The 26352-nt window shown below is 66.8% G+C and overlaps 2 protein-coding genes and 1 pseudogene across 3 annotated transcripts; 1 reads left to right on the top strand and 2 right to left on the bottom strand.

Annotated features, from left to right (window-relative positions):
• Positions 1-250: 250 nt before the first annotated feature.
• On the top strand, positions 251-7400 carry NDUFB7 (NADH:ubiquinone oxidoreductase subunit B7). The gene is made up of 3 exons (XM_065655049.1): positions 251-477; positions 5299-5467; positions 7219-7400. Exons 1-3 carry the CDS (start codon positions 366-368, stop codon positions 7316-7318), a joined length of 381 nt encoding a protein of 126 aa, XP_065511121.1. The 5' UTR covers positions 251-365; the 3' UTR covers positions 7319-7400.
• Positions 2246-2364, bottom strand: LOC136001011 (5S ribosomal RNA; annotated as a pseudogene).
• A 173-nt stretch (positions 7401-7573) lies between the features above and the next one.
• TECR (trans-2,3-enoyl-CoA reductase) lies at positions 7574-26341 on the bottom strand. 2 transcript variants are annotated; one of them, XM_065655047.1, is made up of 13 exons: positions 26237-26341; positions 22136-22186; positions 21979-22030; positions 18729-18773; positions 17614-17717; positions 16753-16868; positions 15400-15505; positions 15222-15294; positions 14294-14337; positions 14076-14133; positions 12490-12578; positions 9833-9878; positions 7574-8330 (listed from the first exon to the last, which is right to left on the bottom strand). In XM_065655047.1, the coding sequence occupies exons 1-13, from the start codon at positions 26249-26251 to the stop codon at positions 8203-8205; spliced, it is 927 nt and encodes a 308-aa protein (XP_065511119.1). In that variant the 5' UTR covers positions 26252-26341; the 3' UTR covers positions 7574-8202. The 2 variants fall into 2 exon arrangements, with proteins under 2 accessions (XP_065511119.1, XP_065511118.1); XM_065655046.1 differs by lacking the exon at positions 26237-26341 and having other exon boundaries at positions 22136-22987.
• Between the last annotated feature and the right edge of the window lie 11 nt (positions 26342-26352).

The following is a 26352-nucleotide window of genomic DNA, read 5'->3' on the forward strand; positions in this document are numbered from 1 at the left end:
CTGACACCCCCGATGGTCCCCAAATGTCCCCAAAGGTCCCCAAAGGTCCCCGACACCCCCAATGGTCCCCAGTGTCCCCAAAGGTCTCTGACACCCCCAATGTCCCCAGTGTCCCCAAATGTCCCCAAGGGTCCCCAAATGTCCCCTCCCCGAACCCTCTGACCCCTCCAAACCCCCGGACACCCCCCACTCCTCCCCGCCACCAGGTGGCGCCAGACGCGGGAGCGCCGCTCCAGCCGCCGCCTCGATGCTCCAGCCCTGGGCGCGGGGGAACTTCCGGCTCCGCCGGGTCCGTGCCGCTTTGTGCTCCCGGTGTCCCCGGCGGTGTTTCCGGTGTCCCCGGCGGTGTTTCCGGTCGGGCCGCCATGGGCGCGCACCTGGCGCGGCGCTACCTCGGGGACGGGGCGGCCGAGCCGGACCCGCTGCAGCTGCCGACGTTCCCCCCGGAGCTGGGGCTGCCCGGCCGGGCCCCGCGCGGTCAGTGGGGACACGGGGACACGGGGGGGACACCAGGGAAGGGGGGACGAGGGGGGACACGGGGGTCATGGGGGGACAAGGGGAGGACACGAGGGGACACGGGGAGGACAAGGGGGACATGGGGGGACACGGGGAGGACAAGGGGGGACACGGGGGGACACGGGGGGACAAGGGGGGACATGGCGAGGGGGGGACCCAGCGCCGAGCCTGGCCCGGGGTGTCTTTGGGGTGTCCTTGGGGTGACCCCGCGGGACCGGCCCCTCCTGTGACCCCTGGGTGACCCCTGTGACCTCTGGGTGACCCCTCGGGCCCCCCACACCGTGTCCCCTCCCCTGTCACCCACCCCCGTGTGTCCCTCTCTGTGTCCTCTCCCCATCACCCACCCCCCTGTGTCCCCCCATGTCCCCTCTTGTGTGTCCCACATGTCCCCTCCCTTCCTGTGTGTCCCCTCCTTTGCCCCCGTGTCCTCACCCCCTTGTCCCCACCGTGTCCCTGTGTCCCCTCCCCGGCCGTGTTGTCCCCACGTGTCCCACATGCGCTGGTGTCCCCGCGATGGCCACCAACCATGTCCCCACCCCTGCTGTGTCCCCATGTGCCACTTGTGTCCCCATGTGCTTGTGGTGGCGGCCCTGTGTCCCCAACCCTCCCGTGTACCCTTGTCCCCACTGGTGTCCTCATGTCCCCCCCACTGTGACCCATGTCCCCACAATGGCCACCCAGCGTGTCCCCAACCTGCCGTGTGTCCCCGTGTGCCACATCTGTCCCCACATGCCACCCCATGTCCCTGTCCCAGCTGCATTCCCCCCTCCTTGTCCCCACATCCCCCCCGCTGTGTCCCCCCATGGGCACTGACCTGTGTCCCCACGTGTCCCACGCGCACTGATGTCCCCGCAATGGTCACCAAACGTGTCACAGAACCCCAGAATGTCAGGGGTTGGAAGGGAGCTCGGCAGCTCATCCAGCCCGATCCCAGATGAGGTTACACAGAACCAGGCGGGTTGGAATGATCCAGAGGAGGAGACTCCACAGCCTCCCTGGGCAGCCTGGGCCGGGCTCTGGCACCCTCGCCGGGAAGAAGTTTCTTCCCATCTTGAAGCGGAACCTCCTGTGTTCCAGTTTGCACCCGTTGCCCCTTGTCCTGTCGCTGTTGTCACCAACGGCTCCATCCTCCTGACGCTCCCCCTTTCCATATTGACAACCGTTAATGTCACCCCTCAGTCTCCTCTTCTCCAGCTCAGAGCCCCAGCTCCTCAGCCGTTCCCACACGGGAGCTGCTCCACTCCCTCCAGCATCTTCGTGGCTGCGCTGGGCTCTCCCAACAGTTCCCTGTCCTTGGACTGAGGGGCCAGAACTGGACACAATATTCCAGATGCGGCCTCACCAGGGCAGAGCAGAGGGGCAGGAGAACCTCTGGACCTACTGATCACCCCCCTTCTAATCCCCCCAGGTCCCACTGGCCTTTCTGGCCACAAGGGCCCAGCGCTGACACAGCCCACAGCACCCGGTGTTCCCAGCTGGTCACCCATCCAAGCACTAACCGGGCCCGACCCTGCTTAGCTTCCCAGATTGGGCAGTCTCAGGGTGCTATGGTTCTATATATTTTATATATATATGTTTGCCAAGTATATCCTGATAGTATCTGAACTAAACCCTTTTTTCAAAGGCAGAATAGAGAGAAGGAGAATCTCCCTGGACCTACTGACCACCCCCCTTCTAACCCCCCCAGGTCCCATTGGCCTTCCTGGCCACAAGGGCCCAGCGCTGACACAGCCCACAGCACCCGGTGTTCCCAGCTGGTCACCCATCCAAGCACTAACCGGGCCCGACCCTGCTTAGCTTCCGAGATCAGACAGGATCGGGCGTTCTCAGGGTGCTGTGGGTGTATATATTATATATACACACATATGTATGCATATATATGTGTATGTTCCCCAAGTATATCCTGACAGTATCCAAACTAAACCCTTTTTACACGGTCATCCCGCTGTCTCCCAGGACCCCCAGGTCCCTTTCCCCTGCACTGCTCTCTAATGGGTCGTTCCCCAGCCTATAGTGGAACCTGGGGTTGTTCCTGCCCAGATCAGGACTCTGCACTTTCCCTCGTTCTATATCATTAAATTTCTCCCCGCCCAGCTCTCCAGCCTGTCCAGCTCTCTGGTCGGCAGCACAGCCTTCCAGCGTCAGCCACTCCTCCCAGCTTGGTGTCACCAGCAAACTTGCTGATAGTACGCTCAATTCCAATCATTGATGAATATATTGAACAATACCGGCCCCAGCACGGACCCTTGAGGGACTCCGCCAGATACCGGCCTCGACTGGACTCTGCCCCGTTGACCACGACTCTCTGGCTTCTCTCCTTCAGCCAGTTCACAGCCCACCTCACCACCCGATCGTCCAGCCCACACTTCCTCAGTTTAGCCGTGAGGATGCCGTGGGAGACGGTGTCAAACGCTTTACTGAAGTCACGATAGACCACATCCACCGCTCTGCCATCATCTACCCACCTCGTTATGTCCTCATAAAAGGCTCTGAGGTTGGTCAGGCACGACTTCCCCTTGCTGAAGCCATGCTGACTGCCCCGATGACCCTCTGATCCTTGATATACCTTGAGACGGCACCAAGGATGAGTTGTTCCATCACCTTTCCAGGGATGGAGGTGGGACTATAGTTACCCGGGTCCTCCTTTTTGCCCTTTTTGAAGACCGGAGTGCCATTTGCTTTCCTCCAGCCCTCAGGCACCTCTGTCATTTCCCACGACTTGGCAAAGATGATGGAGAGCGGCCCAGCACTGACCCTCGGCACCCGCGGGTGCATCCCATCCGACCCGTGCTTCACGGCTGTCCAGATTGCTTAATTGCTTGATAACCCAGCCCTCGGCAACCGAGGCGAACTCCTCCGTTGTCCCGATTGCTCTGGGGCCACGGGGCTCCCCAGGACGGCGGAGACGCAGGCAAAGCAGCGTTCAGGAGCTCTGCCTTCCCTGGCCCCGCCGCCGTCCGCCGCGGGCCCGCGTTGCCTCCGCCGCGGGTCGCGCCTGCCGTGTATTCGAAGCAGCGCTCGCTCTTGCCCTTGGCCCCGTCGGCGGGTTGAACTCCGAGGAGGCCGCGGCTTTCCCGGCTGCCCCCCCCCCGCCCCCCGCCCCCGGCACCCGCTGGTGTCGCTCCCGTGCCCCCCGCTTCTTGTCCCCGCGATGTCCCCGTGGCCTCCCCCTGCCGTGTCCCCCCTCCCTGTGTCCCCCCTCCCTGTGTCCCCCCGATGTCCCCGTGTCCCCCGATGTCCCCGTGTCCGCCCTCCCTGTGTCCCCCCCAATGTCCCCGTGTCCCCCCGATGTCCCCGTGTCCCCCGATGTCCCCATGTCCGCCCTCCCTGTGTCCCCCCTCCCTGTGTCCCCCCCAGTGTCCCCGTGTCCCCCCGATGTCCTCGTGTCCCCCCTCCCTGTGTCCCCCGATGTCCCCATGTCCCCCCTCCCCGTCCCCCCAATGTCCCCGTGTCCCCCTGATGTCCCCATGTCCCCCCTCCCTGTGTCCCCCCGATGTCCCCATGTCCCCCCTGCCCGTGTCCCCCTGATGTCCCCATGTCCCCCCTCCCCGTCCCCCCAATGTCCCCGTGTCCCCCGATGTCCCCATGTCCCCCCTCCCTGTGTCCCCCCGATGTCCCCATGTCCCCCCTCCCCGTCCCCCCCAATGTCCCCATGTCCCCCCTCCCCGTGTCCCCCGATGTCCCCATGTCACAGAATCACAGAATCACAGAATGTTAGGGATTGGAAGGGACCTCGAAAGATCATCTAGTCCAATCCCCCTGCCAGAGCAGGAAAACTTAGGTGAGGTTACACAGGAAGGCGTCCAGGCGGGTTTTGAATGTCTCCAGAGAAGGAGAATCCACAACCCCCCTGGGCAGCCTGTTCCAGTGTTCCGTCACCCTCACTGAGAAGAAGTTTCTTCTCACATTTAAGTGGAACCTCTTGTGTTCCAGCTTGAACCCATTACCCCTTGTCTTACTGTTGGTTGTCACCGAGAAGAGCCTAGCTCCATCCTCGTGACACCCACCCTTTATATATTTATAAACATTGATGAGGTCACCCCTCAGTCTCCTCTTCTCCAAGCTCAAGAGCCCCAGCTCCTCAGCCTTTCCTCATAAGGGAGATGCTCCACTCCCTTAATCATCTTTGTGGCCCTGCGCTGGACTCTCTCCAGCAGTTCCCTGTCCTTCTTGAACTGAGGGGCCCAGAACTGGACACAATATTCCAGATGAGGTCTCACCAGGGCAGAGTAGAGGGGAAGGAGAACCTCTCTGGACCTACTAACCACCCCCCTTCTAATACACCCCAGGATGCCATTGGCCTTCTTGGCCACAAGGGCACAGTGCTGGCTCATGGTCATCCTGCTGTCCACCAGGACCCCCAGGTCCCTTTCCCCTACACTGCTCTCTAATAGGTCATTCCCCAACCTGTACTGGAACCTGGGGTTGTCCCCCCTCCCCGTGTCCCCCCGATGTCCCCATGTCCCCCCCGATGTCCCCATGTCCCCCCTCCCCGTGTCCCCCCATGTCCCCATGTCCCCCCTCCCCGTCCCCCCCGATGTCCCCATGTCCCCCCGATGTCCCCATGTCCCCCCTCCCCGTGTCCCCCCATGTCCCCCCTCCCCGTCCCCCCCGATGTCCCCATGTCCCCCCCGATGTCCCCATGTCCCCCCTCCCCATGTCCCCCCGATGTCCCCATGTCCCCCGATGTCCCCATGTCCCCCCATCCCCGTGTCCCCCCGATGTCCCCGTCCCCGCGATGTCCCGGTGCCGCGTCCCGCGCTGACGCTGTCCCGGCGGCAGTGGCGGTGGCCTCGGCGCAGCAGCTGGCCGGGGCGCGGGTGCCGCTGGAGCAGCGCGACTACTGCGGCCACCACCTGCTGCGCCTGCTGCGCTGTCACCGCGACGCCTTCCCCGTCCCCTGGGCCTGTCACCAGCTGCGGCACCGCTGGGACAGCTGCCAGCACCACGAGTACGGACCCGACGGGGACGGGGGGACGTGGGGACGTGAGGGACAGGGGACATGGGGGTTAGAGGGACATGGGGGTCAGAGGGACAGGGGGACGTGGGGGTCAGAGGGACATGGGGACACAGGGACATGGGGATCAGAGGGACAGGGGACATGGGGGTCAGAGGGGACAGGGGGACATGGGGGTCAGAGGTATGGGGGGACAGGGGACATGGGGGACATGGGGGTCAGAGGTATGGGGGGACAGGGGACATGTGGGACATGGGGGTCAGAGGGACAGGGGGACATAGGGACAGGGGACAGGGCGACATGGGGGTCAGAGGGAGATGGGGACACAGGGACATGGGGGACACGGGGACATGGGGGTCAGAGGGACAGGGGGACACGGGGACGTGGGGGTCAGGGGGACAGGGGACATGGGGGACATAGGGGACAGGGGGACATGGGGGTCAGAGGTATGGGGGGACAGGGGACATGGGGGACATGGGGGTGAGAGGGACAGGGGGACGTGGGGGTCAGAGGGACATGGGGACACAGGGACATGGGGGACAGGGAGACACGGGGACATGGGGGTCAGAGGGACAGGGGGACACGGGGACGTGGGGGTCAGGGGGACGGGGGACATGGGGGTCAGAGATATGGGGGGACAGGGGACATGGGGGACATGGGGGTCAGAGGGACAGGGGGACACAGGGACATGGGGGACACGGGGACATGGGGGTCAGAGGGACAGGGGGACACAGGGACATGGGGGACACGGGGACATGGGGGTCAGAGGGACAGGGGGACACAGGGACATGGGGACATGGGGGACAGGGGACATGGGGGTCAGAGGGACAGGGGGACATGGGGATCAGATGGAGATGGGGACACAGGGACATGGGGGACAGGGGGACATGGGGGTCAGAGGGACGGGGGACAGGGTGGATGGGGCGACATGGGGGCATCACGGGGGACATGGCGGGGTCACAAGGATGGAGATGTGCAGGGGTGGGGGGACGGGGGACATGATTGGGACACCAGGACATGGGGGGAAGTGGGGGGAACTGGGATGTGGGGGGAACGTGGGGACACCAGGACATGGTAGGAGGGGGACAGGGGGACATCAGGGGGACACAGGGGACAGAGCAGACACGGGAGACAGGGGGTCATGCGGGACATGGGGGGGACGTGGGGATGGAGATGAGCAGGGATGGGGGGACGGGGGACATGGGGACACCAGGACATGGCGGGGAATTGGGGGAACTGGGACGCTGGGGGACATGGGGACAATAAAACAGGGGGGGGACACCAGGACATGGCGGGGTTGTGGGGACACAGTGGGGACATTGGGACATGAGGGACACACCCAGACACGGGAGGGACACGGGAACATGGGAGTGACACAGGGACATGGGGAGTGTGAGGGGGACAAGGTGGGACGTGGAGACACAGGGGACACTGGGATGAGGGGGTGGGGACAGGGGGACGCGGGGGACATGGGGACAACAGGGGACACGGGGACGGGGCGGGGGGGACACAGGGAGGGGACACAAGGGGACACCAAGACGTGTCACTGGGAGGTGACGGGGACACGGGGGTGGGGGAACAGGGTTGGCGGCACGAGCGGGGACGTGGGGGGACGGGCTTGGGGACATCATGGCGTCCCCTGGGGCTCCCTGTCCCCCCACGTCCCTGTCCCCACCCCCGGGGTGTCCCCGGTGCGGCGCTGGCCCCGGTGACACTTGGGGACGTCCCTGTCCCCACATCCCCAGCTACGTGATGCGCATGAAGGAGTTTGAGCGCGAGCGGCGGCTGCTCCAGCGCCAGAAGCGGCTCCGGCAGCGGGAGGCGGCGGCGGCGACCGGCGAGTGACAGGGACACTGGTGACACGGGGACACCAAGGACACCGGGGACACCAAGGACACCCGCAACACAATAAAACCCACTTCGCTGATTCTGTGCTGGCTTGTTTGTCACTGCGCTTGGGGACAGCGGGGACAACGCGTTGTCGCGCTCCCGGGGGGGCTGTGACACCCGCCCAGCTTGGAGACAGCGGGGACTGTCCCCATGGGGTGGCCGTGCCCCCTCGTGTCCCCCTGGGGTGCGACAATGACAGGACACATGTGCTGGGGGGTGACACCGTTTATTGTCGCCTGCGGGGACCTGGGGGGGACAATGACGGCTCACGTGCGGGTGACACACGGGTCATTCCGGTCACTGCGGGTGACACGGGCCACGGTCACAGGCCACACGGGTGACATCGCGTTGTCACCAGCGGTGGCCTCAGCCGCTGTCACCGGGTGGCTGGGTCAGTCCCGCGGTGACGCTGCCACAGGGGAGGGGACGGGGGGACAGCAGGGATGGGGACAGAGGGGACAGGTCCCTGGAAGGGACGGGGATGCTGCAGCTGGGACCCCGCGGGTGACAAGGGACAGCAGGGCCACACTCCGGTGTCCTGCTGTGACCATGGGGGGACGACAGGCTCGTGTCCCTCGTCCTCGTGTCCCCTGTCCCTGTCCCTGGGGTGTCCCCCTGCTGTCCCCGAGGGTGACAGGGACAGGTCAGGGTGTCCCTACAGTCCCCAGGGTGGCCTTGCAGGGTGGGGGGGTGTTCCCAGGGTGTCCCCGTGGTGTCACAGCAGGAAGGGGACGATCGGGGGGTGTCCCCGCGGTGTCACAGCAGGAAGGGGACGCTCGGGGGGGTGTCCCCGCGGTGTCACAGCAGGAAGGGGACGATCGGGGGGTGTCCCCGCGGTGTCACAGCAGGAAGGGGACGATCGGGGAGCGAAGCGCCGGGTACTCCCGGAACTCTCTCAAGTAGCTGCGGTGCTTCCCCTGCGCCCAAATCGCCATCTGCACGAAGCCCACCAGCGAGAACAGCGCCACTGGGGACAGGGGTGGGACAGGGACACGGGGACACACGTCAGGGACACGGGGACACCAGGGGATGGGAGATCTGGGCAGCTGGAGGGGGGACACTGAGCCCAGAGTGGGACAGGGGACGTGGGGGGGACATGGGGACCCCAGGGTGGGACATGAAGGGGACGTGGGGACCCCAGGGTGGGACATGGAGGGGACATGGAGGGGACATGGGGACCCCAGGGTGGGACATGGCAGGTGACAGGGGACATGGGGAACCCAGGGTGGGACATGGAGGAGACATGGGGACCCCAGGGTGGGACATGGCGGGTGACAGGGGACATGGGGACCCCAGGGTGGGACATGGAGGGGACATGGGGACCCCAGGGTGGGACATGTGGGGTGACGGGGGACATGGGGACCCCAGGGTGGGACACGGGGGGTGACAGGGGACATGAGGACCCCAGGATGGGACATGGAGGGGACATGGGGACCCCAGGGTGGGACATGGCGGGTGACAGGGGACATGGGGACCCCAGGGTGGGACATGGAGGAGACATGGGGACCCCAGGGTGGGACATGGAGGGGACATGGGGACCCCAGGGTGGGACATGGAGGGGACATGGGGACCCCAGGGTGGGACATGGAGGGGACATGGGGACCCCAGGATGGGACATGGAGGGGACATGGAGGGGACATGGGGAACCCAGGGTGGGACATGGAGGGGACATGGAGACCCCAGGGTGGGACAGGGGACATGGAGGGGACATGGGGACCCCAGGGTGGGACATAGGAGGTGACAAGGGACATGGGGACCCCAGGGTGGGACATGGAGGGCAATGGGGGACATGGGGACCCCAGGGTGGGACATGGAGGGGACATGGGGACCCCAGGGTGGGACATAGGAGGTGACAAGGGACATGGGGACCCCAGGGTGGGACATGGAGGGCAATGGGGGACATGGGGACCCCAGGGTGGGACACGGGGGGCAATGGGGGACATGGGGACCCCAGAGTGGGACAGGGGACATGGAGGGGACATGGGGACCCCAGGGTGGGACATGGGGGGCAATGGGGGACGTGGGGACCCCAGGATGGGACATGGAGGGGACATGGAGACCCCAGGGTGGGACATAGGAGGTGACAAGGGACATGGGGACCCCAGGGTGGGACATGGAGGGGACATGGGGACCCCAGGGTGGGACATAGGAGGTGACAAGGGACATGGGGACCCCAGGGTGGGACATGTGGGGTGACGGGGGACATGGGGACCCCAGGGTGGGACACGGGGGGTGACGGGGGACGTGGGGACCCCAGGGGATGGGAGATCTGGGTAGCTGAGGTGGGGGACACCGAGCCCAGGGTGGGACAGGGGATGGGGGGGACATGGGGACGCAGGGACCCCAGGGTGGGGACGCAGGGGACGTGGGGACACCCCGGGGTGGCCCCCATCGCCCAGCAGAGTCCCCCCATCACAAAGCTCCCCAACAGGCCCCCCCGGTGCCCGCCCCACGCGGGCGCCCCCTCACCGGGCAGACACTGGGTCATGATGGTGAAGCCGATCCAGGACCCGACCTGGGGGGCAGCGCCCACGTGGGGGGCGGCTCAGTCCCCCCCCTGCTGCCCCCCCCACTGTGCTGCCCCCAGCACAGCACCGACCCCCCCAGCAGACCCCCCCTCCAGGGTGATGGTAATTGAACCCCCCCCAAGCAGTGTCAACCCCCCCCCAAGCAATGTCACCCCCCCCAGCAGTGTCACCAACCCCCCCAGCAGTGTCACCCCCCCCGGGCAGTGTCACCCCCCTGGGCAGTGTCACTCCCCCAGCAATGTCACCCCCCCGGGCAGTGTCACCCCCCCCCAAGCAGTGTCACCCCCCCCAGCAATGTCACCCCCCCCGGGCAGTGTCACCCCCCCCAGCAGTGTCACCCCCCCAGCAATGTCACCGCCCCCCCAGCAGTGTCACCAACCCCCCCAGCAGTGTCACCAACCCCCGCAGCAGTGTCACCCCCCTGGGCAGTGTCAACCCCCCCCAGCAATGTCACCCCCCCCAGCAGTGTCACCAACCCCCCCAGCAATGTCACCAACCCCCCCAGCAATGTCACCCCCCCCAGCAATGTCACCCCCCCAGCAGTGTCACCAACCCCCCCAGCAGTGTCACCAACCCCCCCAGCAATGTCACCCCCCCCAGCAATGTCACCCCCCCAGCAGTGTCACCAACCCCCCCAGCAGTGTCACCAACCCCCCCCAGCAATGTCACCGCCCCCCCAGCAGTGTCACCCCCCCCAGCAGTGTCACCCCCAGCTGTGTCACCCCCCCCCAGCAATGTCACCCCCCCAGCAATGTCACCCTCCCTGGGCAGTGTCACCCCCCCAGCAGTGTCACCCCCCCAGCAATGTCACCAACCCCCCCAGCAGTGTCACCCCCCTGGGCAGTGTCACCCCCCCAGCAATGTCACCCCCCCTGGGCAGTGTCACCCCCAGCAATGTCACCCCCCCAGCAGTGTCACCCCCAGCAGTGTCACCCTCCCAGCAATGTCATGCCCCCAGCAATGTCACCCCCCCTGGGCAGTGTCACCCCCAGCAATGTCACCCCCCCAGCAGTGTCACCCCCCCAGCAGTGTCACCCCCCCAGCAATGTCACCGCCCCCCCAGCAGTGTCACCCCCCCCAGCTGTGTCACCCCCCCCAGCAATGTCACCCCCCCAGCAATGTCACCGCCCCCCCAGCAGTGTCACCCCCCCCCAGCAATGTCACCCCCCCAGCAATGTCACCCTCCCTGGGCAGTGTCACCCCCCCAGCAGTGTCACCCCCCCAGCAGTGTCACCAACCCCCGCAGCAATGTCACCCCCCCAGCAGTGTCACCCCCCCAGCAATGCCACCCCCCCCAGCAGTGTCACCAACCCCCCCAGCAGTGTCACCAACCCCCCCAGCAGTGTCACCCCCCTGGGCAGTGTCACCCCCCCAGCAATGTCACCCCCCCTGGGCAGTGTCACCCCCAGCAATGTCACCCCCCCAGCAGTGTCACCCCCCCAGCAGTGTCACCCCCAGCAGTGTCACCCCCCCAGCAATGTCATGCCCCCAGCAATGTCACCCTCCCTGGGCAGTGTCACCCCCCCAGCAGTGTCACCCCCCCAGCAATGTCACCAACCCCCCCAGCAGTGTCACCAACCCCGGGCAGTGTCACCCCCCCAGCAGTGTCACCCCCTCCAGCAATGTCACCAACCCCCCCAGCAGTGTCACCCCCCCAGCAATGCCACCCCCCCCAGCAGTGTCACCAACCCCCCCAGCAGTGTCACCAACCCCCCCAGCAGTGTCACCCCCCTGGGCAGTGTCACCCCCCCAGCAATGTCACCCCCCCTGGGCAGTGTCACCCCCAGCAATGTCACCCCCCCAGCAGTGTCACCCCCCCAGCAGTGTCACCCCCAGCAGTGTCACCCCCCCAGCAATGTCATGCCCCCAGCAATGTCACCCTCCCTGGGCAGTGTCACCCCCCCAGCAGTGTCACCCCCCCAGCAATGTCACCAACCCCCCCAGCAGTGTCACCAACCCCGGGCAGTGTCACTCCCCCAGCAGTGTCACCCCCTCCAGCAATGTCACCAACCCCCCCAGCAGTGTCACCAACCCCGGGGCAGTGTCACCCCCCCAGCAGTGTCACCAACCCCTCCGCAATGTCACCCCTGCTGGGCAGTGTCACCCTCCCCCTGCAGTGTCACCAGCCCCTCCGCAATGTCACCCCCCCAGCAGTGTCACCCCCTGCAGTGTCACCCCCCCAGCAATGTCCCCCCCCCGGGCAGTGTCACCCCCAGCAGTGTCACCCCCCCGGCAGTGTCACCCCCCCAGCAATGTCACCCTCCCTGGGCAGTGTCACCCCCCCTGGGCAGTGTCACCCCCAGCAGTGTCACCCCCAGCAGTGTCACCCCTCCAGCAATGTTACCCACCCCAGCAAAGTCACCCCCCCGGGCAGTGTCACCCCCAGCAGTGTCACCCCCCCCGGCAGTGTCACCCCCCCAGCAATGTCACCCTCCCTGGGCAGTGTCACCCCCCCTGGGCAGTGTCACCCCCAGCAGTGTCACCCCCAGCAGTGTCACCCCTCCAGCAATGTTACCCACCCCAGCAACGTCACCCCCCCAGCAGTGTCACCCCCCCAGCAGTGTCACCCCCAGCAGTGTCCCCCCCCGTGTCCCCCACCTCGTAGGTGTAGTTGGGACAGGACACCAGCAGGAACAGCCACGTGAAGGGGTTGCGGGTGGGGTACGGGATCTTCCGCGTCTTGGAGCCTGGAACCCCCCGTCAACGTGGGACACCCCGGGGACACCCCCCGTGACACTCCCCCCTTGGACACCCCCCACACGTGACACCCGTGGGGTGTGGGGTCTTCTGTGTCTTGGAGCATGGACCCCCTGGGACACCCGTGGGACACCCTGGGGACACCCAGGGACACCTGTGGGACACCCCTGTGACACTCCAGGGACACCCATGGGACATCCGTGGCACACCCCTGGGACACCCGTGGGACACTCCAGGGACACCCGTGGGACACCCAGGGACACCCATGGGACACCCCAGGGACACCCGTGGGACACCTGTGGGACAGTCCAGGGACACCCGTGGGACACCTGTGGGACACCCGTTGGAACACCCCTGGGACACCCATGGGACACCCGTGGGACACCCGTGGGACACTCCAGGGACACCCATGGGACACCCCAGGGACACCTGTGGGACACCCCTGGGACACCCCTGGGACACCCATGGGACACCCGTGGGACACTCCAAGGACACCCGTGGGACACCCCAGGGACACCCGCGGGACACTCCAGGGACATCCATGGGACACCTGTGGGACACCCCTGGGACACCCGTGGGACACCCCCGAGACACCCGTGGGACACTACAGGGACACCCGTGGGACACTCCGGGGACACCCGTGGGACACTCCAGGGACACCCGTGGGACACCCCTGGGACACCTGTGGGACACCCCTGTGACACTCCAGGGACACCCCTGGGACACCTGTGGGACACCCCAGGGACACTCCAGGGACACCCGTGGGACAGCCCGGGGACACCCGTGGGACACCACACCCCCCCCACGACACCCCACGTGTCCCTGCTGGTGACGTTCCGCGCCACGTGCCCCCCTCCCCGTGGGTGCTCCACACGTGTGCAGAGCCCTGTGTCCCCCCCATATCCTCCTCACACCCTCCATGTCTCCCCGTAGCCCCTATGGTCCCCCATGTTCCCATGTCCCCCCGTGTCCCCCCATGTCCCTGTGTCCCCCCCATGTCCCCATGTCCCCCCATGTCCCTGTGTGCCCCCCATGTCCCCTGTGTGTCCCTGTGTCCCTCCATGTCCCCGTGTCCCCGCCATGTCCCCATGTCCCCCCATGTCCCCGTGTCCCCCCCATGTCCCCATGTCCCCCCCATGTCCCCGTGTCCCCATGTCCCCGCCATGTCCCCATGTCCTCGTGTCCCCCCATGTCCCTGTGTCCCCCCCATGTCCCCGTGTCCCCCCCATGTCCCCCCCATGTCCCCGTGTTCCCAACATGTCCCCATGTCGTCCCATGTCCCCGTGTCCCCATGTCCCCCCCATGTCCCCATGTCCTCGTGTCCCCCCATGTCCCCGTGTGTCCCTGTGTCCATCCACATCCCCGTGTCCCCGCCATGTCCCCATGTCCCCCCATGTCCCCGTGTCCCCCCATGTCCCCGTGTCCCCCCATGTCCTCATGTCCCCCCATGTCCCCGTGTCCCCCCATGTCCCCCCATGTCCCCTCACCCGCAGGGCGCAGGTTCCTCAGGGCCACGTGGATGGAGAAGTTGCCAAGTTGGCAGAACTGGGAGGCGGGGGGGGACATGAGGGGGGGCCCTGAGCTGCAGGCAGCACCTGGACCCCCCCACAGCCACCCCCCTGCACCCCCTGCCCCCAACCCCCCCCGGCACCCACTTGCCCCCTCCCCAGCCTCCCCCAGCACCCACGTGCCCCCCGGCACCCACCAGGAAGACGCCCAGCGCCAGCTTCACCTGCTCGTCACCGTAGGCTGGGGGACACGGAGGGGGTCAGGGACAGTGACACCCCCATGGTGTCCCCAGGGGACATGGGGACACATGGGGACATGGTGGGGGGTGAGGGGCGGTGACACCCCCGTGGTGTCCCCAGGGGACATGGGGACACATGGGGACACGGGGGCCGGTCAGGGATAGTGACACCCACGCGGTGTCCCCAGGGGACATGGGGACACATGGGGACACGGGGGGGTCAGGGACGGTGACACCCCCGCAGTGTCCCCAGGGGACATGGGGACACATGGGGACATGAGGGCGTCAGGGACGGTGACACCCCCACAGTGTCCCCAGGGGACATGGGGACACATGGGGACACAGGGGGGTCAGGGATGGTGACACCCCTGTGGTGTCCCCAGGGGACATGGGGACACATGGGGACACGGGGGGGTCAGGGACGGTGACACCCCCGCGGTGTCCCCAGGGGACATGGGGACACATGGGGACATGGCGGGGGGTCAGGGATAGTGACACCCACGCGGTGTCCCCAGGGGACATGGGGACACATCGGGACATGGGGGGGGTCAGGGGCAGTGACACCCCCGTGGTGTCCCCAGGGGACATGGGGACACATGGGGACACGGGGGGTTAAGGACGGTGACACCCCCGCGGTGTCCCCAGGGGACATGGGGACACATGGGGACATGGGGGGGGTCAGGGACAGTGACACCCCCGCGGTGTCCCCAGGGGATACAGGGACATGAGGGACACGGGTACAGTGGGTGGTGGGGGGACAGGGGGTGACAGTGACAGTGACACTCACTGCGGGGGGGGGGGGGTGTACAGCGGGTGCTTGATGTGACAGGGGACAGGGGGTGACAGTGATGGTGACAGTGATGGTGACAGTGACGGTGACACTCACCGGGGGGGGTGTACAGCGGGTGGTTGATATAATACGCCATCCAGGCAGCGAAGCCCCAGTAGTAGGTGCAGTTCTGGGGGGGGACACGTTGGGGACACATTGGTGACACCTGGGGACACCCAGCCAGCACAGGCGGTTCCCGGGGGGACAGCGGGTGACGCGGGTGTCGCGGTGTCACCTTGAAGATGTTGCGCAGCGGCATCGTCCCGTGTGAGAACCGGTGCACGAACAGCGTCTCCAGGAGCCGCTTGACGTAGTGGAACGAGTGACAAGCGCACGCCAGGCTGGGGACACGGGGACATGGGGGGACATGGGGACACGAGGGGGACATGGGGACACAGGGGGGACAGGGGGACATGGGGACAAGGGGACACACACACCCCCTGGCACCCTCATGTCCCACTGTCCCCAGTTGCACTGGTTGGTGTCCCCTGGTGCGGGGGGACATGGGGACACGGGGACACAGGGACATGCCTGGGGGTGACACCCCACGCCCGCTGTCCCCAGCCACACTGCCCGCTGTCCCCCCTGTCCCCCACCGTTGTCCCTGGGGCTGCGGGACTGCGTGATCGGGGTGTCCCCCCTGTTCCTTGTGTCCCCCTTGTCCCTTGTGTCCCCCGTGTCCCCCCTGTCCCTGTGTCCCCACACTCACTGCACAACAGGGTGGCAGCTCCCCTGTCCCCCCTGTCCCCGTGTCCCCTCACTCACTGCACGATGTGGTGCCAGCTCCCCTGTGTCCCCCCAATGTCCCCTGTACCCCCCGTGTCCCTGCAATGTCCCCAATGTCCCCGTTGTCCCCTGTGTCCCCCCAATGTCCCCCTGTCCCCAGTGTCCCCCCAATGTCCCCACGTCCCCCAATGTCCCCAGTGTCCCCCAATGTCTCCAATGACCCCCCATCCCCTGTGTCCCCCTGTCCCCAGTGTCCCCATGTCCCCCCAATGTCCCCGGTATCTCCATGTCCCCACGTCCCCCAATGTCCCCAGTGTCCCCCTGTCCCCAGTGTCCCCATGTCCCCCCAATGTCCCCAATGTCCCCCTGTCCCCAGTGTCCCCCCAATGTCCCTGGTGTCCCCCTGTCCCCACGTCCCCCAATGTCCCCAATGTCCCCCTGTCCCCAGTGTCCTCCCAATGTCCCCACGTCCCCCAATGTCCCCAATGTCCCCCTGTCCCCAGTGTCCTCCCAATGTCCCCATGTCCCCCAATGTCCCCAGTGTCCCCCTGTCCCCAGTGTCCCCCAATGTCCCCAATGTCCCCCCATCCCCTGTGTCCCCCTGTCCCCAGTGTCCCCATGTCCCCCTAATGTCCCCAATGTCCCCCCATCCCCTGTGTCCCCCTGTCCCCAGTGTCCCCATGTCCCTCCAATGTCCCCAGTATCTCCATGTCCCCACGTCCCCCAATGTCCCCAGTGTCCCCCTGTCCCCAGTGTCCCCCCAATGTCCCCCCTGTGTCCCCCTGTCCCCAATGTCCCCATGTCCCCCCAGTGTCCCCAGTGTCCCCATGTCCCCGCAGTGTCCCCGTGTCCCCTCACTCACTGCACCACGTGGTGCCGACTGGCCGTGAAGTCGTAGCGCGGCCCGTACAGGAAGGGGACGCGAAAGTAGAAGAGCAGGTAGATGAGCAGCGGCCCCGCGTACTCCGTCAGGAACACCTGCGGACGGGCGGACGGACAGATGGACGGGGGACGGGCAGGGGGACGGGGGGACGCGGTGGGGGAACGGGGGGGGTGAGGGACAGAAGGACATGGGGACACACAGAGGGATGGGGGGTGAGGGACAGAGGGACACGCTAAGCGAGGCAGGAATGGACACATGGACAGAGGGACAGATGGGGGGACAGACGAATGGACAGAGGGACGGGGCGGGGGCCTGGGGGGGGAGATGCCAAGGGACACAGGGACGGACAGAGGGACACGGGGACACGCAGAGGGAGGCAGGGACAGACACACAGACAGAGGGACACGGGGACAGAGGAGTGGATGGAGGGGGCCGGGATGGACAGAGGGACAGACAGAGGGACACGGGGAGGGACAACGGGATGGACAGAGGACACACAGGACAGAAGGACACAGAGACTGACAAAGGGATGCAAGAACAGACAGGACAGAGGGACACAAAGACAGACGCAGGGATGCAGGCACTGATGGGACAGAGCGACACAAGGACAGACACAGGGATGCAGGGAGAGACAAGACAGACAGAGGGACGCAGGGACACCGGAGGGTCCAGCTGAGGGACAGACAGCGGGACAGAGCGGAGACGTGACGGGGGGAGCGGGACGGAGGCACCGAAGCGGGGGACAGACGGAGGAACCGAGGGATAGACAGACGAATGGACAGAGGCACGGACACAGGAACAGACGGACGGATGGAGGGACGGACAGACGGACAGACTGACCGTGACCCAGCTGATCTGGGCGCCCAGGTCCCGGAAGTAGAAGGTGGCCGTGGTGCCCACGGGGAGCGTCTGCAGCACGTCCTCGTCACGCAGGGAACGGCCCTCTGGGGACAGGGGACACTGGGGACACTGGGGACACTGGGGACAGCGGGGACAGTGGGGACAGCAGGGACAGCAGGGACAGTGGGGAGAGCAGGGACAGCAGGGACAGTGGGGACACCACAGAGACACCGAGGACAATGGGGACACCCAGGGACACGAGGGAGAGCAGGGATAGCGGGGACAGTGGGGACACCACAGAGACACCGAGGACAACGGGGACACCCAGGGACACCAGGGAGAGCAGGGATAGCGGGGACAGTGGGGACACCCAGGGACACTGGGGACAACACAGGGACATCAGGGACATCACGGGGACACCACAGAGACACTGGGGACACTGCGGTGACACTGGGGACAACACAGGGACACCCAGGAGACACCACAGGGACACTGCAGGGACACCGTGGGACACTGCAGTGACACTGGGGACACCAGAGGGACACTGCAGGGACACCTGGGGACACCACAGTGACACCTCAGGGACACCGTGGGACACTGCAGTGACACTGGGGACACCACAGGGACACTGCAGGGACACTGTGGGACACCACGGTGACACTGGGGACAACACAGGGACACCGCAGGGACACCGTGGGACACCGCGGTGACACCTCAGGGACACTGCGGGACACCGTGGGACACTGCAGTGACACTGGGGACACCACAGGGACACTGTAGGACACCTGGGGACACCACGGTGACACTGGGGACAACACAGGGACACCCAGGAGACACCACAGGGACACCTCAGAGACACTGCGGGACACCGTGGGACACTGCAGTGACACTGGGGACACCACAGGGACACTGCAGGGACACCGTGGGACACCCAGGGACACTCCAGGGACACCAGCAGACACCAGGGGGACACCACAGGGACACCCGGGACACTGCAGGACACCTGGGGACACCAGGGACACCACAGGGACACCCAGGGACAGCAGAGGGACACCTGAGAACATGCATGGACATTGCGGGGACACCTGGGGACACCCCTCGCCGGTGACACTCACTGGGGTCCAGGCGCAGGGACTGCCGGGCCGGGTACCACTGGGGATCTGCGGGACAGAGGGGACAGCGTCGGTGGCACCGCGGGGACATGGGTGTGGTGGGGACAGCGAGGGGTCCCCACGGTGCCACAATGGGCCCTGGGGACAAAGCGGGTCTCCAGGATGTCACAACGAGGCTCCAGTGACAAGGGGGGTCCCCACGGTGCCACAATGGGCCCTGGGGACAAAGGGGGGTCCCTGTGACCCCACAATGGGTCCCCGGTCACAATGGGGACAGCGAGAGCCCCGTGACAGGACCCTGATCACAATAGAGTCCCCACCACCCTGTGGCATGTCCCTTGTCACAACAGGGTCCCCAGCACCCCGTGACGGGTCCCCAGCCATGACCAGGGTCCCCACAGAGGGTCTCCAGTCCTGCTGGGGACAGGGACCACGTCCCCATGGCCCCGTGACAGGTCATGATGGGGGATCCAGGGGGACCACAGTGTCCCCATGAGGTGTCCCCAGACACACCAGGTGTCCCCACCCCGCCGTGAAGGGGCCCTGGTCGTGATGAGGGTCCCCACAGCCCCGTGACAGGTCTCCAGCTACAATGAGGGTCCCCAAGGACCTGTGACAGGTCCCAAAGGTGACCACGATGGCCCAGTGACAGGACACTGGTGGTGATGAGGGTCCCGACCACCCCGTGACAGGGTCCCCATGGCCCTGTGACATGTCCCCACCCACCATGAGGGTCCCCACCACCCCACGGTGAGTCCCCAAGGGCCTGTGCCAGGTCCGACACTTGACCACAATGGCCTCGTGATGGTCATGACGAGGGTCCCCAGCACCCCGTGACAGGGTCCCCATGGCCCCGTGATGGTCACGATGAGGTCCCCCAGCCACGAGGGCCCCCAAGGGCCTGTGCCACGTCCCAAAGGTGACCACGACGGCCCAGTGACAGGACATTGGTTGTGATGAGGGTCCCCACCACCCCGTGACAGGGTCCCCATGGCCCTGTGACATGTCCCCAGCCATGACCAGGGTCCCCAAAACCCCATGACGGGCGTCCCCACAGCCCTGTGACAAGTCCCTGGTCACAATGAGGGTCCTCATGACCCTGTGACACGTCCCCACCCACCACGAGGGTCCCCACCACTCCATGGAGGGTCCCCATGGCCCTGTGATGTGTCCCCAGCTACCACGAGGGTCCCCACAGTCCCGTGACATGGTCCCCATGGCCCTGTGACATGTCCTCAGCTACAATGAGGGTCTCCAAGGGCCTGTGCCAGGTCCCAAAGGTGACCGTGATGGCCCAGTGACACGTCCTCAGCCACCACGGAGGGTCCCCACAACCCCACGGAGGGTCTCCAAGGGCCTGTGCCAGGTCCCAAAGGTGACTGTGATGGCCCAGTGACACGTCCCCAGCCACCACGAGGGTACCCACCACCCCACGGAGGGTCCCCAAGGGCCTGTGACATGTCCCAAGCTATGAGGGGGGTCCCCAAGGGCCTGTGCCAGGTCCCAAAGGTGACCACGATGCTCTTGTGACGGGTCTCTGGTCATGACAAGGGTCCCCACCATCCCGTGACAGGGTCCCCACGGCCCTGTGACATGTCCCAAGCTATGAGGAGGGTCCCCAAGGGCCTGCGGCAGGTCCCAAAGGTGACCGTGATGGTCTTGTGATGGGTCCCTGGTCACGATGAGGGTCCCCACCACCCCATGACAGGGTCCCCATGGCCCTGTGACATGTCCCCAGCTACAATGAGGGTCCCCAAGGGCCTGTGCCAGGTCCCAATGGTGACCACAATGGCCCAGTGACACGTCCCCAGCCACCACGGAGGGTCCCCACAACCCCATGGAGGGTCCCCAAGGGCTTGTGCCAGGTCCCAAAAGTGACCACGATGGCCTTGTGATGGGTCCCTGGTCACGATGAGGGTCCCCACCACCCCATGACAGGGTCCCCATGGCCCTGTGACATGTCCCCAGCTACAGGGAGGGTCCCCAAGGGCCTGTGCCAGGTCCCAAAGGTGACCGTGATGGCCCAGTGACACGTCCCCAGCCACCATGGAGGGTCCCCACCACCCCACGGAGGGTCCCCAAGGGCCTGTGCCAGGTCCCAACGGTGACCACAATGGCCCAGTGACACGTCCCCAGCCACCACAAGGGTCCCCACGGAGGGTCCCCATGGCCCTTTGATGTGTCCCCAGCCACCACGGAGGGTCCCCACCACCCCATGACAGGGTCCCCATGGCCCTGTGACATGTCCCCAGCTATGAGGAGGGTCCCCAAGGGCCTGTGCCAGGTCCCAACGGTGACCACGATGCTCTTGTGATGGGTCCCTGGTCATGACAAGGGTCCCCACCATCCCGTGACAGGGTCCCCATGGCCCTGTGACATGTCCCAAGCTACGAGGAGGGTCCCCAAGGGCCTGTGCCAGGTCCCAACGGTGACCAAAATGGCCTTGTGATGTGTCCCCAGCCACCACGAGGGTCCCCACAGAGGGTCCCCATGGCCCTTTGATGTGTCCCCGGCCACCACAAGGGTCCCCACCACCCCACGGCGGGTCCCCAAGGGCCTGTGCCAGGTCCCAAAGGTGACCATGAAGGCCTTGTGATGGGTCCCTGGTCACGATGAGGGTCCCCACCACCCCATGACAGGGTCCCCATGGCCCTGTGACATGTCCCAAGCTATGACAGGGTCCCCAAGGGCCTGTGCCAGGTCCCAAAGGTGACCACGATGCTCTTGTGACGGGTCCCTGGTCATGACAAGGGTCCCCACCATGCCGTGACAGGGTCCCCATGGCCCTGTGACATGTCCCAAGCTATGAGGAGGGTCCCCAAGGGCCTGCGGCAGGTCCCAACGGTGACCAAAATGGCCTTGTGATGGGTCCCTGGTCACGATGAGGGTCCCCACCACCCCATGACAGGGTCCCCATGGCCCTGTGACATGTCCCAAGCTATGACAGGGTCCCCAAGGGCCTGTGCCAGGTCCCAAAGGTGACCACGATGCTCTTGTGACGGGTCCCTGGTCATGACAAGGGTCCCCACCATGCCGTGACAGGGTCCCCATGGCCCTGTGACATGTCCCAAGCTATGAGGAGGGTCCCCAAGAGCCTGCGCCAGGTCCCAACGGTGACCACAATGGCCCAGTGACACGTCCCCAGCCACCACGAGGGTCCCCATGGCCCTTTGATGTGTCCCCAGCCACCACGAGGGTCCCCACCACCCCACGGCAGGTCCCCATCCCTGTCCCCATCCCTGTCCCCACGTACGGGCCTTGTTGAACAGACTCTTGATCTCGGCGACCGTGGCGTTCGGCTCCACCTGCGGCACCGCAGCCCGGCACGGGGAGGGGGGACCGGGTCACCTCAGTGTCCCCGTCCCCAAACCCGCGCGCAGGGGCCAGGGGAGGGGCGGCATCCCCGGTACCTTGTCGAGGAAGCAGAGCTTCTCGCGCGTGCGCGCGTCCAGGATCTCCACCTCGAAGAACAAAATCACCTTGTTGCGTTTCTTGGCGGGGGGGGCCTGGCGCCACAGCGCCAACACGGGGGCCGGGGACATTGGGGTCCCCTCCCGGGCCACCCCCGCGCCCTCCATGTCACCAGCCCCCGAGGACAGCGCGGGGACTCCGGCGGGTCCGGCCGAAACCCGATCAGGCCCCGGGGAGCTGCTAAATATAACGCCCCCCCCCGCCCGGGGTGGCTTTTGGCCCCGGTGGCCAAGGAGGTGGCCCCGGAGGTGGCCCCAGCGGTGGCCATGGGAGGGACGGGGTCACTGGGGACCGGGGGACAGCGGGGACGGAGGGGACAGCAGCGCGGAGCGGGCGGCAGGTGAGGACGGACCCCCCGTGTGTCCCCGAGGCCCTCGGTGGCACGAGGGAGGGGACAGGCTGGGCCGAGGCCACGCGGCTGGATGTCACTGGGGGGGACGGGTCTGCGTCACCCGGAGACAGCGCGACGGGGACAGGGGACTGTCACCCTGTGACATGGGACAGGGGACTGTCACCCTGTGACACCCTGAAGGGGACAGGGGACCGTCACTCTGTGACACAGGACAGGCAACTGTCACCCTGTGACACCTGAAGGGGACAGGGGACTGTCACCGTGTGACATAGGGCTGTCACCCTGTGACACCTGAAGGGGACAGGGGACTGTCACCCTGTGACATGGGGCTGTCACCCTGTGACACCCTGAAGGGGACAGGGGACTGTCACCCTGTGACATGAGACTGTCACCCTGTGACACCCTGAAGGGGACAGGGGACTGTCACCCTGTGACACCTGAAGGGGACAGGGGACTGTAACCCTGTCCCATGGGGCTGTCACCCTGTGACACCTGAAGGGGACAGGGGACTGTCACCCTGTGACATGGGGCTGTCACCCTGTGACACCCTGAAGGGGACAGGGGACTGTCACCCTGTGACATGAGACTGTCACCCTGTGACACCCTGAAGGGGACAGGGGACTGTCACCCTGTGACACCTGAAGGGGACAGGGGACTGTAACCCTGTCCCATGGGGCTGTCACCCTGTGACACCTGAAGGGGACAGGGGACTGTCACCCTGTGACACCCTGAAGGGGACAGGTCTCTGTCACCCTGTGACACCTCAGTGGTGGCGGCTACTGTGACACCCTGAAGGTGACAGGGCTCTGTCACCGCTGGGGACACCCCAAAAGGGACAGGGTTGTGTCACCCCCAGGACACCAGTGGGGACACAGGCGACACCTGATATGGGGATGGGGCTTTGTCACCCCAGAGTCACCCTGATGGGACAGGGCTCTGTCACATGTCACCCCACTGGGGACAGGGCTCTGTCACCCTGGGGGGGTCAGGGCTGTGACACCCCCATGGGTGACACTGGACACGCGCAAGGAGGCCTGAGGGAGCCCCGAGTGCGGTGACGGTGACGGTGACACCACCGGGGGTCTGAGGGAGCCCCGAGTGCGGTGACGGTGACGGTGACACCACCGGGGGTCTGAGGGAGCCCCGAGTGCGGTGACGGTGACACCACTGGGGGTCTGAGGGAGCCCTGAGTGCGGTGACGGTGACGGTGACACCACTGGGGGTCTGAGGGAGCCCCGAGTGCGGTGACGGTGACGGTGACACCACTGGGGGTCTGAAGGAGCCCCGAGTGTGGTGACAGTGACGGTGACACCACCGGGGGTCTGAGGGAGCCCCGAGTGCGGTGACGGTGACACCACCGGGAGTCTGAGGGAGCCCCGAGTGCGGTGACGGTGACGGTGACACCACCAGGGGTCTGAAGGAGCCCCGAGTGCGGTGACAGTGACGGTGACACCACCGGGGGTCTGAAGGAGCCCTGAGTGCGGTGACAGTGACGGTGACACCACCGGGGGTCTGAAGGAGCCCCGAGTGCGGTGACGGTGACGGTGACACCACCGGGGGTCTGAAGGAGCCCCGAGTGCGGTGACGGTGACGGTGACACCACCAGGGGTCTGAAGGAGCCCCGAGTGCGGTGACAGTGACGGTGACACCACCGGGGGTCTGAGGGAGCCCCGAGTGCGGTGACGGTGACACCACCCGGGTGGGGGGGAGGTTTATTTTGGCTCATCCCCCCCCCGGGCCGCCTCCCGCCCGCGGTGTCACCGTCGCTGTCACCGCTGAGCTATGACAAACATGACAAACATCCGCCCGCGGCCCCTCCAGCTGCCACCCGGGAGGCGGGGGGACAGGACCCATCTGCCACCCGTGGGCGGGGGGACCCTGCTGGGGGGGACACTATTGGGGGGGGGGACACACACACTATGGGCGGGGGTGACACTAGGGGGGGGGACACCGTTTCTTGCCCCTGCCTGATAGGCAAGGGGGGGACAAGGGGGGGGACACCAGTGGGACAAGGGGGGGACACCAGTGGGACAAGGGGGGGACAAGGGGGGACAAGGGGGGGACAAGGGGGGACACCAGTGGGACCAGGGGGGGGGACACCAGTGGGACAAGGGGGGTGACAAGGGGGGACAAGGGGCCCAAGGTGGGGGCCAAGGTGGGGACAAGGAGGGGGATAAGGGGGGGGACAAGGGGAGGAATAAGGGGGGGACAAGGGGGGGACACCAGTGGGACAAGGGGGGGGACAAGGGGGGACAAGGGGGGGACACCAGTGGGACAAGGGGGGTGACAAGGGGGGACAAGGGCGGGGACACCAGTGGGACAAGGGGGGGGCAAGGGGGGGGACAAGGGAGGGTGACAAGGGGGGACAAGGGCGGGGACACCAGTGGGACAAGGGGGGGACAAGGGGGGACACCAGTGGGACAAGGGGGGGGACAAGGGGGGGGACACCAGTGGAACAAGGGGGGACAAGGGGGGAGACAAGACGGGGGACAAGAGGGGGACAAGCAAGGGGATAAATGGGGTGATGACAAGTGGAGGGACAAGGGGGGTGACAAGGGGGGAACGGGGGGGTCCTGCCCCCACGGTCACTGCGGCTCTTCCCCCCGGGGGAGGCGGGGACTCCCCTGGGGTGACCCCGGGGGTGTCACCCCGTCCCCGTGGGCGGTGCCACACCCGCTGTCGTCATCGCTGCCGTGACGTCACCCGCCGCACGGCTGTGACCGGCGGGACGGGCCCGGCGGGACGGGCCCAGGCACGGCGGGACGAGCCCGAGGGCGGCGGCCGGGCCCCGCCGAACCGGATCGGGCCCTGCCGAACCGGATCGGGCCCCGCCGAACCGGATCGGGCCCTGCCGAACCGGCCCGAACCCCGCCGAATCAGCCCGAGCCCTGCCGAACCGGCCCGAGTCCCGCCGAAGCGGCCCGAACCCCGCCGAACCGGCCCGAACCCTGCCGAACCGGCCCGAACCCCGCCGAACCGGCCCGAGCCCTGCCGAATTGGCCCGAACCCCGCCGAGCCGGCCCGAACCCCGCCGAGCCGGATCGGGCCCTGCCGAACCGAGCCCTGCCGAATTGGCCCGAACCCCGCCGGACCGGCCCGAGCCCTGCCGAACCGGCCCGAGCCCTGCCGAATTGGCCCGAACTCCGCCGAATTGGCCCGAACCCTGCCGAACCGGCCCGAGCCCTGCCGAATTGGCCCGAACCTCGCCGGACCGGCCCGAACCCTGCCGAACCGGCCCGAGCCCTGCCGAATTGGCCCGAACCCTGCCGAACCCGCCCGAGCCCCGCCGAACCGGCCCGAGCCCTGCCGAATTGGCCCGAACCCCGCCGGACCGGCCCGAGCCCCGCCGGACCGGCCCGAGCCCTGCCGAATTGGCCCGAACCCCGCCGGACCGGATCGGGCCTTGGCGGAATGCCCAGGCTCCACCTCCGCAGGCGGGGCCGCGCTCCTGCGCATGCGCGCCCCGAGACAAACCCGCCCCCAGCGGCCGCCCGGCGGCGCCGCACGCATGCGCAGTGGTGCGGTCCGGGCGGCCGGCGCATGCGCGGAAGGATCGCGGCGGCCCGCGGGTAGCAGAGCGGGGTCAAACGCGCCGGGCCGGGAGGAGGAGCCGGCGGCGGTGCCGGGGCAGGGGCTGGGCCTGCGGCTGAGGCCGGGGCCGGGGCCGGGGCGGGCGGCGCCGCCTCACCTCGTAGTGCTTCATGGCCGCCGCTGCTCTGCCGCCGCCGCGCCCGCCGGCCGCCCGCTCCCCCCACGTGATCCACGCGTTTCGCCTGGAGGGCGGGGCCTGCACCACCGCCAATC

Source organism: Caloenas nicobarica, chromosome 36 (assembly GCF_036013445.1).
Source record: "Caloenas nicobarica isolate bCalNic1 chromosome 36, bCalNic1.hap1, whole genome shotgun sequence".
Classification (NCBI taxonomy): Eukaryota; Metazoa; Chordata; class Aves; order Columbiformes; family Columbidae; genus Caloenas; species Caloenas nicobarica.